Source organism: Punica granatum, chromosome 5 (assembly GCF_007655135.1).
Source record: "Punica granatum isolate Tunisia-2019 chromosome 5, ASM765513v2, whole genome shotgun sequence".
Lineage (NCBI taxonomy): Eukaryota > Viridiplantae > Streptophyta > Magnoliopsida > Myrtales > Lythraceae > Punica > Punica granatum.
This window is the reverse complement of record NC_045131.1, coordinates 7681054-7699787: the sequence shown is the minus strand read 5'-3', so window position 1 is coordinate 7699787 and position 18734 is coordinate 7681054. Positions and strand designations below refer to the sequence as shown.

The window sequence follows — 18734 nt, the reverse complement described above, 5'->3', positions numbered from 1 at the left end:
CTGGACAACAATCTGTTCACATCATTGTTTGTTGTCGACAACTTCTCTAATTGCCTGATGTATATATTGGCTTCTTTGTCATATACAATATTCCTATAGCAAACAGAACGAACAACGTCACAGGGAAGGATCAATCACTCACGCATGACAGTAAACATCTGATTTTTTAGAATAATCAATAATTATGATGGACACCATTTCGCTTTTACATATTTTGCACAAAGGGATGAGGGAGGAAACAATTAACACACGAAAGAAAGGGCGAAAATAATAATAATAATAATAATAATAAACAAGGGGAAAAAAAAAACTATTTACAAGCATTTACCTGTATAACAGATTATTTGCCACAGCCCCCGGTAAAGGTGCATAAATATTGACAGATCTCGGAAGCCCTTCTATGGCTAGAGGAGGCTAATGAATACTTCCCACAATATGACATCCAAACCCAGTAATATCCCACGCATCTTGAGAGAGATGGATCAGGACCCTGATCAGTGAGGAGAAATGCTTGCGTGTGCCAGAGACGGAGCAGAGGATCTACAACCTTCTTTGGTGAATGCTTGAGCACACAATTGTGATGCTCTCTAGTGAAAGAGAGGCTCCCAAAGATATCGAAATAATGAAAGGAACCTGGTTACCAGTCGTATCATGCCTCCGAATTTTCGTCGGTGTATATAGACACAAATGGATCTGCAGATCCAGCAGCAAGGAGCAGCTGGTAGGGGTGGAACGTGAGGCAGCTGACGGAACCAATCTTGTGGGCCATGAAAGTCGGGGTGTAGCGAATTGTGCTGAGCTGTTTGCCCTCGAGGCTGAAAACTTTGATGAGCTGCTTCGCTGACCCGCTGGCTATAATGGGTGCATGCCGGTGGATGGCTAGGGCAGTGAGAGATCCCCGGTGGGCATCAATTGTTAGATAAGTGCCCATGTTATTTCTTATATCGAGGAACTGAATGTCTCCGGCTTGTGTAGCACTGACGACCTGATAAGGAAAAGCCATACATCAGCATAATGAGTTCACAATGAGTGCTTAATAGAAAGCAGTTACCACTGTCACCCGAATTTTTTTTATTTTTTAGTTTTTTAAAAACACAGTTGGCAACAAAATTTGGCAGCTGATTTAACCTCAATTTCAAAGTGCGCAATATTAGGTAACTTTCCCAGTAAATTCATGTATCTACATGTTTGCGTACATTATCCAATGCAGGAACAGTTACCTTAGCCGGATCTAGTCCAGGTTGAAAGCCAATACCGACAACCTTCTCCTTTTTCTTGTGAGGCCACATTGAACAGACAAGCCTGAAAATATCACCAATTTGAAATACAGGTTGGTTCCAGAATTTTGCATATTTACAACATCAAATGTCCTACTCTTTCCATTATGTAAGATTTTCAGAATGGTTTGCTACCCAACATTGGAGAAACAATCGCCTTCACAACTTATACAGACTTTTCCCAACAAACAAACAAAAATGGGGGGGGGGGGGGGGGGGAGAGAGAGAGCTCACCCACAGGGAGCAGAAGACAAGAAGAGCTGGAAATAAAGTATTATTAGCAACACTATGGCTATACTTCTGATATCTCAAAACTTCGATTTGGCAGGTCTATGACTAGTAGCATGGCAATGCATGCAATACTTAACATTGGAAATAGAAATGCAGCTGAGCCAAAGCAAAAGATTGACCTCTGAGAGAGAGAGAGAGAGAGAGAGAGAGAGGAGTAATAAACATACATTTCAGGTGTTCGGACATCATACAGTCTAACAGAACCATCTGAAAAACCAGCGGCATGCAGACCTCCATGGACTTGGGAAGCAGACTGCACACGCACAATCCCCAATAGTATCATCAAGTCAGTTCTCATCAAACGCATTATGATCTAACCACCACCTCCAGGATTTGGACAAAAAAAGTGTAGATATTGTTTACCATAGAAATACAGAGGAATTGGGAACCACACATACAAAATCACATGTAGATAGCATTTTTTATTTAGTTGGACCAACTTCAATTCAAGGGGAACATGTGAACCAAATCATGAACCTAAAAGTAAATATCATTCTCCAATCCATGAAACGAAGTCAAAAGTTCAAATCGCAAAAATATTGGTAGAAAGGCTCACCAGGGCAGAAACACTGCAATCTGAGCCAGATGCAATAGAATGAACCAACATCTCCTTATCAAGATCCCAGACCATGATGGAAGATATCTCATCAGAAGCATACTGGAAATAAAAATATTGGTTTAATGTAAACAATTCGAATTCATGCCAAAAAGGAGAGAGAAAAAGTTCAAATACACCAGGCTCATGATATTTTAAGATACAAATTTAGAAGAACCTACCAAATAGCCTGACTGTTGTTGCCAGTCCACCACAGTATTCAAACTCCGCACACCAGGCTTATGTCCCTGGATAGATGAGAATGCTGTGACAAGTTTTTGTTGGCCTCTAATAGTATAATCTCTCCAAATTCGGATATTCCCATCACCTGCAAAGATCGTAAATCATATTCAACAACTCATCGTCAAGATAAGTCTTCCTAAAACCATAGGCAACCAAGTATAGAAGATGAATTGAGCTTATTACATGATGCAACAAGGAGCAAGCTCTCATCAAGCTCATTGATAAGGCAGAGATTAGAAATTCCTTTATCTGGAAAATCATGATTATCAAAGCCATTCAGAGGTGTGGCTTCTTCATAGTTCCAGACCCTGCCAAGAAATGAAATGCACACAGCAAACGGTAATAAATTTGAAATCGGCCAGCAATAGAGAGAGAGAGAGAGAGAAAGCCTGATCTTCTACCAACTTCATCAAATTAGACATCACAAACTCAAAGTAAGACATCCATTTTCAATCTGCAAGTAGTGAAAAGTCGCATCTCCTGGTATTACTTCTATTATCTGGTGCTTGCATTGGCATGTCTCAACTCTTAGCATTTGTTCATATATAAAGGTTGGGGCTGCAGCCATATAAAAATGAAACCACTAGAAACAAACAAGGCCAATTATGACATTACTCAACAAAGGGATTCGTACACATGAATCCCATCTTATGTCTGGGTGGAAACTGCTGGGCTTAAATTATTACCCCAAAACTAGCAGCTTCCATAGTTGTCCCATCTTTTTATTTGTACGTCTAAAACACCATTAAGTAAAGACTAAGCATAAACTAATAAATTCCAAAATACCTGATCCGCTCATTTTCATCTGCAGCAATCACAATTGGAGAGAAAGGCTGCATCAATGCTGTTTTGGTGCCTGTTTCAAATTTGGTATCCCAGCTAGCAATTTGATAGTTGAGCTTGCTTACAGCTGAATTCAAAAAAGAAATCATAAGTATTTGGAACTATGAGCACAAGCACCAATTTCACCATTAAATCCAAGGTGACAAATCAATGGAAAGGGCCTCACATGAGTGCTGGCATTTTGCTATGTGGTCCAGTGCATATTTCTCCCTCTCTTCTCTTCTAATCTGCAGCTCATCACCATCATCCGCTCCACCAAGAACTGGCTTGGAGAAGTGGCCACAGCTCCAGTTATAGATAATTGATTGTGGAAGAAAACTGCGTTCTGTTCCCCCTGAACCCAAAAGTGGATCGGCCAGACCAGAATCTGGAGAACTCATAAGGTAGGGCCTGAACTCCAAAGAGCAAACTCTTCGCATTCCAGACAAGTAACTTTGTCGAGGAGGACTAACTGGAGGCGTCCTAAATGTCAATGGCAAATGACCTGAAGAAAGGGGGGAAATTGTCACGTTCAAGTAGAAACTGTTACGTTTTAGATATTTACTGGATTGATGGTGAAAAGAAGGGGGTGAATAGAGGACCGAATTGTTAATACCTGATGCATGCATCTCAAACCATGAAGATGAACGAGCCAGTCCAGCAAGGGCAGTTCCCTTTGCAGGTTCGGCTGGCCGTATGATAGAGCCAGCTTTCAAAGGTTTAGTCACGACTTGTTCAATTCCGATAATAGCAAGTACCCGCCTACCCAGGTTTGCAACACGTGGCGAAGGATCTTTAGCTAAAGTACACATAGCTGCTACACAATGGGAGTACATAGTACTATCTAGTGGTTTTGGCCTGCAATTATTGGTGACACCATTGCTCATGCCATCATTAACCGTTGCAGAATCAGAATGTTGAGATGAATCATCAGACAATGGAGATCCATGCATAATTCCAGAAGATGCCAGAGGGCTGCTAGAGGAGATCCTTCCATCTCGCACTGATGAGTTGTCAGCACCTACCCGTAGCAATGGTCCCACAATACTCCCAGGCGTGGTATAACCACTACTTGGGGCTTTAATTTGAGCAAGTGAAGGCAAAGATGTCAGCAAACTAGAGTGCGGCTTCCAGTATGAAGCAGCAACTGCTTTAAGGTGCTTGTTGTGGCCAAAAGCAAACCGTGCAAGAGCTGTTGTGGAAAACAAAGTATCCAAAAGAAAAGGGATATAGTCAGTATTGTCCAAATATAAGGTACTCCTTGTTCCCCTAAAAAATTAAGTCTAAAATTTGTATGTACAACAGCTAGAGCTGTTAGATGTTTGTCATATTACTGAAGCAACAGCCAGAAATGAAACCATGGTTAATAAGTAGATAGCATACCCACAGCAACCTCTGCCCTCACCAGTGGGCTGCCATCTGATACGACATTTAGAAGGTTTCTAACAATGCTAATTTCAGTCCTAATCTTTTCATCGTCATCATATTCATCATCTCCTCCACCACCATCTCTGCTCGAGTCAAAGCCAACATCAAGCAGCGTACCCAGTGCAAAAACAGAAGCAGCCCTTACCTGAATTGGAACAGATTTCAGAATCAAGGTAGTACAAGACGACGGAAAATGAAAGACCGAAGACAAATCGATAAAGCTACATGATATTACCTCGGGCTGGGGCTCAGACAATAGAGGGCCAAATATGGCAGGGGCATCAGCCTGCAAACCAATCATTTGAGCCTCTGTAAAATCCTCCCAAACCTTTCCCAGACAGAGACAAAGCCACTGAAGAAATAAAGGCTCGGTTTGCACATCATTTGGATTTGAACTCTGTAGGTGCCTCAAACAGACGTGGATCAGACCAGCTTCAATACAGGCTTCTTGACCCCTCCTGTGGCCATCAACAATGACCGCCAAAACAAATGCAGCCATTGCACGCTGCTCTGGGAATGCTTCAATGCTATCAAGAAACCTGATGAAGTATGTGTGTCCCCCATCCTTTACCAAATCCACCTGACATGACTATATTACAAGAATTCCAGAGTCAAATAAAGATAATCATAACGAAGAAATAGGGAAATGCAAAAAGAGCATTGAAAATAAACATCTTCAACCAGAACTTATGTATATGTCTTGCCCCTTTCATTCTTCTGTCAAAATGACATAATGCTGATACAATGAATTGGCACGCACCAAATGTAATAAAATTAAACTTTTCAGATAGTTATATATCCTGTATAATATATCCATTGTATATTTGGACAATATTTGCTACCATCCAAGGTTTCCACATACTGCTACAATATGCGAGACAGTATATTAAACTTTACCTTGTCAAGTGCAAGAATTTTGGTCCATATGAATACCAGAATCTGCCGAAGTTCAGGTGTCGTTGTTTGCAACAGCTTAAGAACATAAGGAAATATTCCAACAGACAAGGCCTGCAAGAGAAGAATACATCTGTTAATCCGTTAACAATGGTAAAACTGTAAGGATAGCATATACTGAGAGAATACAACACCCAGGTCAGCAACTATTACCAGATCCACAGCCCAGGATCCCATGTCTAGAAATCTTCCAAGCAGAACAAGTGCTCGAAATCGATGGCTTTGACTGAGCAGAACCTGAAACAACAGTTGCATAATGGTGAGATATCATATGTAATCTACGGTCCATTCTTCTTACAACTGTAACAAGCATAATGTCAACCAAATGGATTGTGCTTTCTTCGTCAATCATTAGACCTAGAAACTCTTGAACTTTTACAATGAAGGTGCAGCTGCTGCAATTATCTCTGTGATGCTTAAATATTACTAAACCATTATATACTCATCCAGCCACATCAGCTCATACAAAGGGGCACATGTCTTCGGACAAGTCAACAAAATAAACATTTCGAAAGATGATACGGATAAGTAGCGAAGGTATATAGGACATAATCGTTTTAAAAAAAAAAAAAAGAAAGGCCTAACCAGACTACCGAAGTTTATATACAGTTCACCAGATTATGCATCACACAAATAAATAAATAAATAAAGACTGCAACACAACAGAACAGTAATTAGATCATCAGCTTAAGCTCAGGAAATAGAAAATTTTCACACCTGAAGAACTATAGGTAACTGCTCTGGTGGTTTCTTCTGCTCATTTCCATGATCAAGCCACACCTCAAAAGCTGTTAGTTGTTCCGTAAAGAAGGGGCTTGGCTGAAAGAATGACAGAAAACATTGACATTATTAAGAACAGGACAACATATAAAGCATGCTCGATGAGAATGGTTTGGAGAACAAACCTGAAATTCTGCTGTAGGATCCTCAATCAAAGCTGGGAGCTGAGAGAGGCAGATTTCAGCAGCCATGTCCCAGGCATCCCTGGAGTGAAAACAACAGGTACAATTAACCCAAGCAAGTTTACCCCACTTGACTTAAATCAGACTTCTAAGAAAATCTGGCATTACCACATATGGTGCTGATGGGTTGGAGGCAACATGGGATGAGAAATTGGGGAACAATTTGCTGACCGCATGATCCTCTCAGCGAGTAAAAAATTCCGAAACAGACTGGCAACTAATAGATCTTGTCTGAACAATCTCCGAAACAGATCTGAACCCAAAATTTGAGTAATTATTACAGACAGGAAAATAGCATCAATGATCAAATATTGAAGAAACAGCATTACCATGAGGTAAAACATTCCAGGCAATTGTGTCTGTTACTGCAGTAAATATCCAGTTCAATTCGCCCAGAAGTGTCTTCCGATCATTTGGACGACCAGGAATTTTATCTATAAGTGAATAATCAAGAGATTCGCGGAGTAATGACCGAGCACAAAACCTGATACACGATTTCTCAGAATTAGATATTACAGAAAGCAAATTGTGGGGAGTAACTCAAGGGACAATTAGAAGTGAAGAATTATAAAAGAATAAGGAACCTAAGAACTTAGCCGTCAGAGGATAAACCCAACTCTCGAACAGACAGCATATACTTAGCAAATGGATAACCACGAGAACTGAAGAATGCAAGCTAAATTGGTGGGGGAGAGAAGTAACCAGAAAGAAAAGTGCATCACCCTTAAATACTAATACTAAACTGTTAAAAGAAACAAGCTTACTTAAGAAATGACATATAAGGAGCTACTTTTTACCATCTTAAAGCCATCTTAATTGGTGTAGTGAGGCATGAAGTAAATATATCAGCAGGAAATTCTGCACTTTGTGGAAGAGTCTCATGTGCTTCACAAGCTGCAAGAAGAATGCAATCTCTTGCAGATCCAACGGAGCTAGAAGAGCCTAAGTCATGAAGCTTCAGGGGGGGAAAATTACAAACAAATTATTATGGCATAGGATCAATGCATTTACATGCATACAAATAATGCAAAATAAAAATAGCATCCCATAGTACCTCACTGAAGGCATTAACAATCAACCCAGCAGCAGAGCAGTCAAACACATATATAGATGGTGTCTTCAACCAAGAATCAAGGTCACTGATAGGCAAGGGAATATATTGCGTATAGCTCTGTGAAAACAATTTCAGTTAGGAAATGAAAAGGAACAGATAGGAACTAGCAACTGTTAACAAATAGACTAGCTGAAAAATTTGGGAGCAGCATAAATGACCTTATTGAACACCCAGATTTCACCATTGGCAGTCGGCTTTGGTACACCATGTCCATTATAATGAAAAAGAACCCGCTCAGACTTAGCATATTTGCGACATGCTGTACAAAGCTTCTTCACTTCATCTACAGTAGGATCGAGTTTATCCTTATAGCAAGCCTGACCAGTTGATGGTGAACAGACAGATGATGTTAGAGTCAACACACATCAAGAGATCAAATCATCAGTAAAGACAAGAAACACCTTACCTTGGGTTGCCACCTTTCATACTGTCTCTTCAAGGCTTCTCCAATTGTTTCGATAGCTTTTCGAGGTGCCATAGAAAATGGATCTGCATTTAAATGGGGGAAATAAAAGCCCATCTTAACAAAAACACAAAGAAGGTGTGTTTACCAAATTAAGGGTGATTTTGTTCCCCTTTCTAAGTAAGGGAAATTAAATGACTCGAGCATAAATTGCAAAACTTTCAGAACAATTGTTCCCCCCCGCTCTCTAATGCTCTAGCTCGGAAGATGTCATCCCCTGCTCTGATTCTTGCAATGGAGGCATTTTGAAGGTAAAAACATGCCATGCTAAATGTTTGACATTAAAACGAACAAAAATTCATGAATAACAATTGGATTTATATAGTTTTAATTAAAAATATACAAATATTTACAGAAAAAGCCCTTGGCATTTATTATAGAAACATTCCTGGAATAAAGAGAGGCGCTGAAATTCCAAATTATTTAATTTGAATAGATGCAGTGACTTAAATACAAAATGGTACAAGAGAATTGCAGTTTAACAATTAACTGATATACCTATCCAGCACTCCATTCTGGCACAGGGAGAGATCTTAATTACATCAGGTGGGTCAACGCTTATGTTTAAACACAAAACTATAGCTACACATCCTGTTTTCATCTGCAGAAAAAATGCACATTATTAGACACAGCTATACAGGAAAGCATAGTTGCAAGATTCTTCTCTTTTATAGGTATTGCAAAGCATGGCCCATTTCTAAGCTCTCTCCCTCCCACCAAAACCATTTAGAAGCAGACTCATCATCAATATCAGTTCCAACTAACTGATTTTTGTATTCCCATGACATCAAGACAAATTCTTCAGGCAAAATAAAGTAAAAAAAGAGATCAACTTATCCATAGTAACATCCTGATCTTTAAGAAAAAGGAACACGACATTTCCTCCACAACTCCTATCAAAGCATTCAGACGAAAATATTATAAAATCGAAGTATGAAGATGATATAGACCAGAGTATTCAGAAACTGCAGCAAAAGGCCTCCTTGACATGTACTCATAAGAGCCTTGCAACCCCACCAAAACAAAATATTCAATGGTAATAGAGCCATAAAGGCCTCCTCAGAATCCTCTTCCTTCTAATAGGATATCATTCTCTCCACTTGCATACAAAGGAAAACTCTTGGACTCTTCCGATGTCTTTTTTCGAAACATCTATCCAGCATAGCATGGGGGAAGAAAGGATCCGCTTGATAAATGGCCTATTTTATAGCTATAAAACAAAGTAAGATTTACCCTCTTCGCTATTCTTTATCTGTCATATTTTCCCCTGGGAAAATTCATAAAAATATGCATGATGTAGCAACAGAAACAAAATGTACTATCTTCCCACATTATTCAGGAATAAAGAAGTGGGTGTTTCCCAATTCACTTGACTTTTCCAGTTGTCCAAGATTCAATAATCTAAACCAGCTGCCAGAAAACTAGCACTATGCAAAATACCAATACAGAATTGACACACGCTGCTCTAGAAAATGATTCTGGAGGACAGTAAAGTTCCATACCAAGGATGCTCCAGAATAGAGTTCTAGTAACCATGACAACTTTCAACTTTTAATCCAAGATCAACTAATTGGTCAGGCTTAAGGTTTATGTTCCAATAAGGAAGTTCTGTCCTTTCTCTTCCTAGCCATGAACTGCTCAAGCTCAGTGTTGTAGCTTCCATTACACTGGCATCTAACCCCTGATAAATCCCCCTTTGTCTCATCTCACCTCTAAGGACATGGTTGTGAAAAATCCTCTAATATGGAGAGTACTGAAGGTGGGAACTCTTTATCATTATCCAAACCAATTTTTGGCACTTTAACTAGAAATCAATTCGCATGGTCTTATTTTAACTTACCTATGATTTTAACTTACCTATGATGATTGGATACCATTCGCTCACTGCAAAATCCTCGATGGTACAGCCATCAATTTCATTCAGAAAAGTGAAATATGAGTATCCTATCCCCCAAAATTTTTTCCTAGGATTGACATACTGCAGGAATATCACAATCAAAAGCTCATTGCCAGTATTTTCAATGTTCAAACTGCAGGCAGCCTGCAGTTTGAACATAATTCAGAGCCAAAGTTTAGACTGGTCACAGCAACCGTCGAAGATCGCAAAGAGAAAGATTGGAAACACACAGCAACTTTCTGAGCAAAATGCGCATAAATTTTCCTAGTGACCTCATATTAACTAAAAACAAGCTGTTCCAGACTAGCCTTCCCTTTCCACAAAATCTCATCTTGCAGTATGCAATTAGCATACCTAAAGGAGAACAAATTTAGAATCAGAATCCCTAATTCATACTGCGAAAGTTAACAAGCATTCGCAGGTAATAGCTTCAGTACACGAGCACAGGACAACTGAACTATGAGGTCTTACCCGGTCCTTAGGCCGCCATTTTGAAACGAGACCGCTGTCGGAGGGACCACAGGGCACACAAGCCTCAAAGGCCTCGTGCCGTAGATCGCAGAGCACAGCATTCTGCGGCAAGTAGGCCATGCTGGTGGTGGCGTGAGCTCCACCATTTGCATAGCTATTGCTCGCGACCTCAGAATCCCTCCTGTGGGGGACCAAATCACTGTCTTCATTGCTATTGCTGGAGGAAGCGAACGCATCATAGCGGTCGATGTGGTTAGACCCGAACGCCACCAGAGAGGACTGCGAGAACCTGGACGCCATCAAATCGCCTAATGCCATCCAATTCCCCGCCAAACCCACTCCAAGGAACGATTCCCAGAGAGAGACCAAAGCACCGATACCAAGCGGACAGCTAAATCAGCAGTCTCAGCTGCCAGCTCGTGTGAGAGTTTGCACGGATGGAGAAATCATGAGCAGCGAAAGCAGAGAGGGGAGGGGCCGAGAGCGGGGGATCGGCAGGGGGGGGGGGGGGGGGGGGGGGGAGCTAATCGACGAAGCCGCTAAACCAGCGGCGCATGGAGATGCGCAAGAGGTAGGAGAGAAAATCCAGCTCGGAGAAGCCCCCGGGGAGCAGGGCGGGGCGAGTCGGAGCCCCGAGAAGAACCCTAGAAACCCTAGGCGGAGAGCGACGGGGGTGGAGGGGAGGGTGGAGGCGGCTTTTCTGTATGTGTGTGTGAACTGTGGCGGCAGAGGAAAAAAAAATTGTAAAAAGAGGAAGGAAGGAAAGGAAGGCTCTCTTCGATTTTAGGATTTTGTCGAGAGAGAGAGAGAGAGAGGAAGAAGAGAATCGATGTTGTTTTTCTCAATATATTTATTCATTATTAATTGACAAATTCCTTGTATTTATTTCTTGTAATAACAATTAATTATGATTATAACTTCAAAAGATAATATAATTATTAATTTTTTTCGGTGAAATTATGATCATTAATTATTCATTGAGTAATTCCTTGTGTATATTTACTTTTTATAATAATTTCCTTATTTACTATTACTTTTTTTTTCGATTACAATCAGCAAGCCTCGCTGATAAAATCAACGATAAAATCTTTTAGTTTCAAGAGAAAGTATGTAAAACTACCCGGTATATAGGAAATATAAATTATGTAAAACTAATCCAGTATATATCGAAAATGTAAATGTACACTTATTGGAAAAATAGTGTACTTTTTATATAATGTATAATTTTACGTATGTGTATAATCAAAATTTATGGTAATGGTATTGTATTTTATCCGTGGAGTGGAAGTCTTAACTAGAGAATATTCGTCATATGTATACGCCTTCTTAAGGTCATATTGCCTTCTTAGTTCCTATACATAGAAGAAATTGCCTCCTCATTCATAGAAGAACAACATTATAACTATAAAAATGTCTTTCAATAAAATATAATGATTATGTCAACAGACCAAGAACTCATCGTTATTATATGTCCTTAAAGATAAATATAGTTCCACAAAAATTAAAACAATGTTTATAGTTAAATGGCTATTTATTTTATAATAAAATATAATTTCACACAACCAACACAGTTTATTGGATGAAAGATAGACGAATTCACAATTAGAAGGTTTGAATTATTCTTACTTGAGGACTTGTAAAGGTCTACTTCGGCCATATTTTCTCTCTTTTCTCCTCATTGTTGTTCAAATACTTATTAAAGAAAAAGGTGCTTGGACTTGTGTATGCTAAATGAATATGAATAATCTGTGCCTAATTGGAAAGATTGCTGGAATATTTTAATTGAGATGGACATTATTGATAGACCCTTTTTTTTTTGGGGGGGGGGGCGGGGGGGGGGAGGGGGTTTAAAGGACATTATTGGTAGACATTTTTCGCCACTTGGCTTTTCGCTGTTGGACATGAGATGAGATGGTTGGGGTTTTGGTGGGATGCTCCAATATTTTGTATTTGGGCCAAGGCATGCTCCACTTCATTAAATTTATCAACTTTACATGATATATTCCTTTTTCATTTTTTTAAAAAAGCTAAGATCTCTTATTTAATATTTCTATAAAAATTTCAAATGAATAATCAATTACCCGAATTATTACAAAGTTACAAAACATATTGCACATCAATCAATTTATATATTATTAAAGACTGCAAAAAATATCAGTGCCTAACCATTCTCTTTATATATCAGGGCCTAACCATTCTATTTATAGTGAGAATCCTACAAAGAGATAGTGGTTGAATATGGTGGAATTTTTAATAATACAGGTTTTTTGTTAGTTCTTTTTAATTAGAAAATTGGATTTATTCATCAAAAGATCTTATCACAGGATGCTTAAGCTGAGAGCTTAACTTAATTAGTTGAGTTGAGTAAGAACTGTTGTTCCCTTCTTTTTTTTTTTTTTGAAACATGGAACACGTGCTAATTATATTGAGCGCATTTTCACCTTTTTCTTAGCTGACTAATTTAGCAAAACAACAACTAAATCATCATTTGATACAGGAAAACTTCTAAAATACGGGAACGAAATATCCTTCTCTTTTCTTTTAGCTAGAAAACTAATAAAAACAAGAGCCACATACCTTGGTTTCAAATCAAGAATCATGTGTTTGATTTCCATCAATAAAATTTTACGAGACTCTTTATTTCTTTTTCTTTTTTTCAGAGTTTATAATTAATTCCCTTTTACAACCGTTAAAAAGACATAGTAAAAAGGGAACAAAAAAAAAATTTCACATGACATGGGCATGTGACGTTCAAAGTACTGACCTCATTGAGGTCTTAATCACCCTAGTTAGAAAAGTTAAAACTCAATTATTAGGCAATTGGACTTAAAAAAAGAACAAGGAGGAGTTTTAGCCGTCCACGTGTCAATCACTGTCTCATCCGATGTCCACCCATTGCGGGGTTAATGAGAGGGGATCTCGTGTTTAATTTAATTTGACAATGTCCGGGGATGAAAGCATCAATTAATGGAACGACGTTTTTGTTTGGATTAGGGGCAAGTGGGGTGATGAAATCCTTAAAATAGTCATCAAAATGCATTAAGTTTCCAATCTCGTTTATGGAATGATGATGAGGATCAATGCGACCTCAAAGAAAATAAAGAAGAAGGAGAGATTCACTGAATCTCGTAGGATAACTCTTTTAATTTATGAACTGTAATCCTTATGGAGCCTGATTAGTCGCTTTTAATGGATGCCTCAAATTCACGTAAGACGAAGGCTTAAATACTCGAAGCATGGATACACGAGAACGAAAGTTATAGTTATAGCCAACCCTACAAGGTCCAAAATTCAACACATTTTCTATGATTGGGATGCCTTCCCTGAAAGCAGAGATTAATAGAAGATGGATGATTTATAGCAAGAAGATGCCTGTCGATGTTTTTTACCCGAATTGCTATTGTTAGACGCACCGCGGGACCCACATCCTCTGATATATGAGTTTCGATATTCATGTAGATGCTACGTGGGGTCATCGAATCCATAAAAAAAATTCAAGAGGACGTGATTCATTGGAGCATAAGTAGTGTTCGTAACGTGGCGATGGTGATGATTCCGGCAGTGGGATGGAAAACCGGGCAGCAGATACATTAGTCAGGAACTCTCTCAGCCCACTGCCGATCACTCATCAACCGGCATGGATGTTTGCATTCCTAGCCAGTTGGGCCCTGTCACTCCTAAGCCATTACAGATTGTCTTTGTTTTGAATGAAACTACCATTTCACTAAGAATTAAAAGCAGGGCTTAAAATCGGGATTGAACAAACTGCCCTCGGAGATAGAATCACCAGTTGGGCTATTCGAATGTAAGAAAACTTGACCCTCTGGTTGCACCAGGAGATTGCAGCAGGACAGAACAAGCAAAGCATGTCTCGACCTGAATGGAGCCATACCAGAGTCAGTAATCATGCCGCAGTGAAGAGTTTAGCATGTTTCCAATAGAAAGGAGGAGCTGTTTTTATTATCCGAGAGAACCCGAGCAGAATAATGAGACTGAAATTGAGAAAATGCGCAACTTGTTTCTGAAGCAAGAACATGGAACTGTGAAAAGGATTTATTTGCAGCAAAAACTTATTTCATAGGTCATGATTTAGAGACAACAAGATGTTGGCTCCATCGCTTTATTATCCGAAAGAACCCGAGCAAAATAATGAGACTGAAATTGAGAAAATGCGCAACTTGTTTCTGAAGCAAGAGCATGGAACTGTGAAAAAGGATTTATTTGCAGCAAAAACTTATTTCATAGGCCATGAATTAGAGACAACGAGATGTTGGCTCCATCGCTCAATTGTGTTTCACCACTAGATTCTTGAGCCATGCCTATAATGAGTGATTTTGCTATGAGCAAATATGCAGGCACTCATACGCATCAGTTGCCAGATATATCGGAAGTAGAGCCTGCACACACACTTTCAGATATCTAAGATCCTGGAGAGACTTCACATCTTCGATAGTGTATAGCCCATCGCATCCACTAGGAAATCTGCAATATCATTAAAAGCAGTCGTCAGTTGCGCAAAATCAAAGCTTTGGAGTAGCAATCATGTTAGCATTCGGCTAGTTCGTCAGTATAAATGTATATATGCTGATAAAAGGATGTAATTATATACCTGCATCTTCTTTGGTGAAGCAGAGAGGAGGAGTTATCCGGAACACGTTCCCATAGTACCCTCCCTTACCGACCAAGACTCCCATATCTGTCAGCACCAATAGAGTCTGATAAGGAGGTTGAAAATACTTTTTAAGAGGCCTAACATTGGGACTGAAAGAGTGATATCCGAACCTTTCATCTGTTCCATCACATGTACAATCTCAGTTTTGGCAGGTGTTTTCAATTTGCGATCGGTAACAAGCTCGAGCCCTAGCATTAGGCCCCTGCCCCTCACATCCCCGACAACTAAAATAGTAAAAAAAACAAAGAAATTAGCGATCATCATGCCAGAAGATCTGTATCAAATAGCAGCAGCTGGATCAGTTATTAGACGTAAATGATCACATTGAGAGATAAAATACCAGTTGGTTAATTTATGAGGGAGAGAGATTTTCATACGTTCATATTTATCCTTGAGGGAAAGCAACCTCTCCTTCAAGTAGGATCCCACTACATGAGCATTCTCCTGAAGCTTTTCCTTCTCGATCACATTCAGCACAGCCAGCCCTGCAGCAGTGCAGACTGGGTTGCCACCGAAGGTGTTGAAGTAGCTGCGGCGAGTCAGGACCTCCGCAATCTCAGGAGTCGTCACCACTGCACCGAGCGGGATCCCATTTCCAATGCCCTGTGTTAAGGTTATCCCGACAAAGATTCTAATCGTGAGCGGAGGACCTCATATCAGCAAAATCATACTTCTCTTGATGTGCGAGATGGGCTTTTGACAGGAGATGCTTCCTTAGGACATCTACAATGAAAGAAACACAAGAAAACAATTTACCTTGGCCATTGTTACGATGTCGGGGACAACCCCGTGGGATTCGAACCCCCAGAAACTCCCTGTACGAGCGAATCCTGATTGAACCTCATCAGCTATACAAAGGCCTCCAGCTTTCTTGATAGTGCTGTATGCAGCAGGCAAATAACCCGGGGCAAGCTCTATAATTCCTCCAACACCCTACAGCGTTTAGAACAGTACAGTCTTTACTTTGAAATATTTCAAGTAGGAGAGAAAAACGGTTGAGTGGATTTATATTATACACATTACCTGTATAGCTTCGGAGATGAAGCCAGCCACGTGACCCGAAGTGCCGAAGTTGATGAGATCTTGCACGTCCTTTGCGTACTTCTCTCCATCAGATCCAAAAACTCCTCGGTATGGATCTGGGTTTAAGGTGTGGTGGACTCCGCTCTGCGCGCACAGGTGAAAAGGAAGCTAAGGAACCATTTCACTCAATTACACCATACACGATACAATACGCTGTTCATCGGTGTGCAGGAGAAACTGAGGCAATACATAGAAATCAATGATGGCATTTTATTTGGCTCTTGTGCAGTCATCTAATCCATTCATCATTTCCTTTTCATATCTGATTCCAATATTGGTGAAATGCTGTCAAATGAAATGCCCCAAACAACGATGAATCCGACATAGTATTGTGAAAATAGTTTTGGATCATTTCGAGAAGTCGTGCCTGGATTCTGATTTTGTGAGCCGCTTTTCAACAATGCTTTTAAAGAAACTGAAGACGTCCGCCTCCGTGTACATAATTTATGCACGAAATGGTCAGGGCATTGCAGAAGGAATCGGCCCAGAGAACCATAAAAAGGAAAAAAGAAAACATAAAAGCAAGAAAAGAGAATGTTCATATTAACTGGACTAATGGGGCCAGTTACATCGGTCAGGTCCACATCTCCACCTAATAGCTACTCTAAAATCTCCACTTAAGCCGGGGGGGTCACGCACAGTCTTAAGGGCACAGAGAAAAACAAAAATGGGAATCTCCTAAGGTTCCATTATGCAAAGAGGCCGTCATGAAAATGAAAGGTTGACAGAGATAAACATGTACTATGATTCGAGGATATATGCAGAACAGTAAGATACCTGAACCACGTTGAATTTCCAGATGCTCTGGGCAGTGGCTCCCATGGTCCCTGCCGCGTTCCCGTGGTACCCGTTCCTAATGGATATGATATCCTGGCATCCCGTGTACAGTCTCGCCATCATCAGCGCCAGTTCATTTGCTTCCGTCCCCGAGTTCGTGAAGAAAACCACCTATACATCAACATATGATTGAAGAAATCAAATTTTACAACCTAAAACAAACATATGATAAAATACTGCAGTTCCGAGAAAAAGCACTTCTTGGGGTATTGTAATTCCCAAACCTTGAGATCACCGGGCATCTTTGATGCCAGGGCCTCGGCGAAGTCGGCGATGGCATGGTTCAGGTAGAGCACGGTGGAGTGCTGGATGCGGTTCATTTGCTTGACTACTGCGGAGACCACATCGGGGTGGCAGTGGCCGCAGCACACTGTGGCGATCCCGCCAAACGCGTCCAGGTACCTCCTCCCTTCCTCGTCGAACAGGTACTGCTTCTTCCCGTCCACGATGTTGATCTGTCCACAGCAATATGGTTAATTCCCATACAATCTTGGGAGACAAATTAGTATGCACATGAAGGCGTATCGATCAGAAAATGGAAAGCTCTCGGCTAAGGATTTTCAGAGACAGAGCAACTCTGCCCGTGACCGAAAAAACAGAGAACAGAGCGAAGGTCCGACTATAAAGAACCGGAAACAGTGCTTCGAATCCGAGTATCGGCACAACGGAGAACCTGTTTCGAGCTCGGTCGTGATGATTCACGTAGGATATGAAGTCACAATGGGAAAGTGTCAGTGTATACGACCGTACACAAAACTTATTGAATAAACCATCGACTCGATTCTCGATCCGATTCCCACCATCATTCATCATGGTTTCGTATAACCTCGAGGAGAACAGCCGATCATGGATTCAGAATCGGCCTTCGGACGAAGGACAACGCGGCGCCAAGGAAATGGGTGGGGGTGGTTGAAGAAGAACACTCACGGGTTTCTTGTAGAAATGGAAAAGGGAGGGGCTGAGGAACTCCTTCCTCTTGGCGAGGATCTCCGCCGCGGGGGGGCCAGAGTAGGGCGGGGGGGTGTAATCGAACGCCGGCATTTTGGGGAGCTCAGGTTCCCGGAGGGAGGCGGCCGACTGGGAGAAGGTCCGGTGGGCTTGGGCAGCCAGGGCCCTCTTCGCGGCGGTGATCCTCTGCATCGTTTTCAGGGATCACTTTTCCTCAGGGGGGTGTACGGAAATGGAGGCTGAGAGGCGTGGCGGGGAAATTTCAAGGCCAAAGATTCCGAGAATACAGGACCCCCCTCCTCCTCCTCCTCCTCCTCCTCAGTATAGGCTGCGAAGATTCAGAGAGAGAGAGAGAGAGAGAGAGAGAGTGCTGCTTTGGAAAGATGAGATGGCTGAAGAAGAGGATGCCAACATATATGATAGAGAAGGGGCGAGGGAGGGAAGGACAGTGTGTTTGTATGTGATTGCGCGTGTGGGGGAGAGAGAAACTCTTGACGGTGATGTTATGCATTAATGTCATGTAATAATATCATGTGTCAAATTTACCATTTTAATTTTTAGTATATAAATAAATGTCATGTAATAATACCATGAGTGAATAAAAATTTATTATTTTCATTTTTAGTATATAAATAAATGTCATGTAATAATATTATGAGTCATAAAAATTTATTATT

The 18734-nt window shown here is 40.6% G+C and overlaps 2 protein-coding genes across 5 annotated transcripts; both read right to left on the bottom strand.

Annotated features, from left to right (window-relative positions):
* Positions 1 to 147: 147 nt before the first annotated feature.
* Positions 148 to 11311, bottom strand: LOC116208542 (regulatory-associated protein of TOR 1). 2 transcript variants are annotated; one of them, XM_031542033.1, is made up of 23 exons: positions 10518 to 11308; positions 8648 to 8750; positions 8093 to 8175; positions 7845 to 8003; positions 7627 to 7743; positions 7370 to 7527; positions 6902 to 7056; positions 6681 to 6825; positions 6516 to 6594; positions 6328 to 6429; positions 5764 to 5847; positions 5554 to 5664; positions 4892 to 5245; positions 4612 to 4801; positions 3845 to 4420; positions 3416 to 3733; positions 3193 to 3316; positions 2590 to 2714; positions 2346 to 2491; positions 2125 to 2226; positions 1736 to 1821; positions 1221 to 1302; positions 148 to 985 (listed from the first exon to the last, which is right to left on the bottom strand). In XM_031542033.1, exons 1-23 carry the CDS (start codon positions 10833 to 10835, stop codon positions 650 to 652), a joined length of 4053 nt encoding a protein of 1350 aa, XP_031397893.1. In that variant the 5' UTR covers positions 10836 to 11308; the 3' UTR covers positions 148 to 649. The 2 variants fall into 2 exon arrangements, with proteins under 2 accessions (XP_031397893.1, XP_031397894.1); XM_031542034.1 differs by lacking the exons at positions 148 to 985; positions 1221 to 1302 and having other exon boundaries at positions 1758 to 1892; positions 10518 to 11311.
* Positions 11312 to 13997: 2686 nt separating this feature from the next.
* Positions 13998 to 18450, bottom strand: LOC116208488 (alanine--glyoxylate aminotransferase 2 homolog 2, mitochondrial-like). 3 transcript variants are annotated; one of them, XM_031541964.1, is made up of 10 exons: positions 18037 to 18450; positions 17334 to 17564; positions 17050 to 17220; positions 16213 to 16356; positions 15946 to 16122; positions 15567 to 15792; positions 15300 to 15413; positions 15127 to 15213; positions 14927 to 14999; positions 13998 to 14393 (listed from the first exon to the last, which is right to left on the bottom strand). In XM_031541964.1, exons 1-9 carry the CDS (start codon positions 18247 to 18249, stop codon positions 14956 to 14958), a joined length of 1407 nt encoding a protein of 468 aa, XP_031397824.1. In that variant the 5' UTR covers positions 18250 to 18450; the 3' UTR covers positions 13998 to 14393; positions 14927 to 14955. The 3 variants fall into 3 exon arrangements, with proteins under 3 accessions (XP_031397824.1, XP_031397823.1, XP_031397825.1); XM_031541963.1 differs by lacking the exon at positions 13998 to 14393 and having other exon boundaries at positions 14570 to 14999; XM_031541965.1 differs by lacking the exons at positions 13998 to 14393; positions 18037 to 18450 and adding an exon at positions 17860 to 18000 and having other exon boundaries at positions 14570 to 14999.
* Positions 18451 to 18734: the final 284 nt, after the last annotated feature.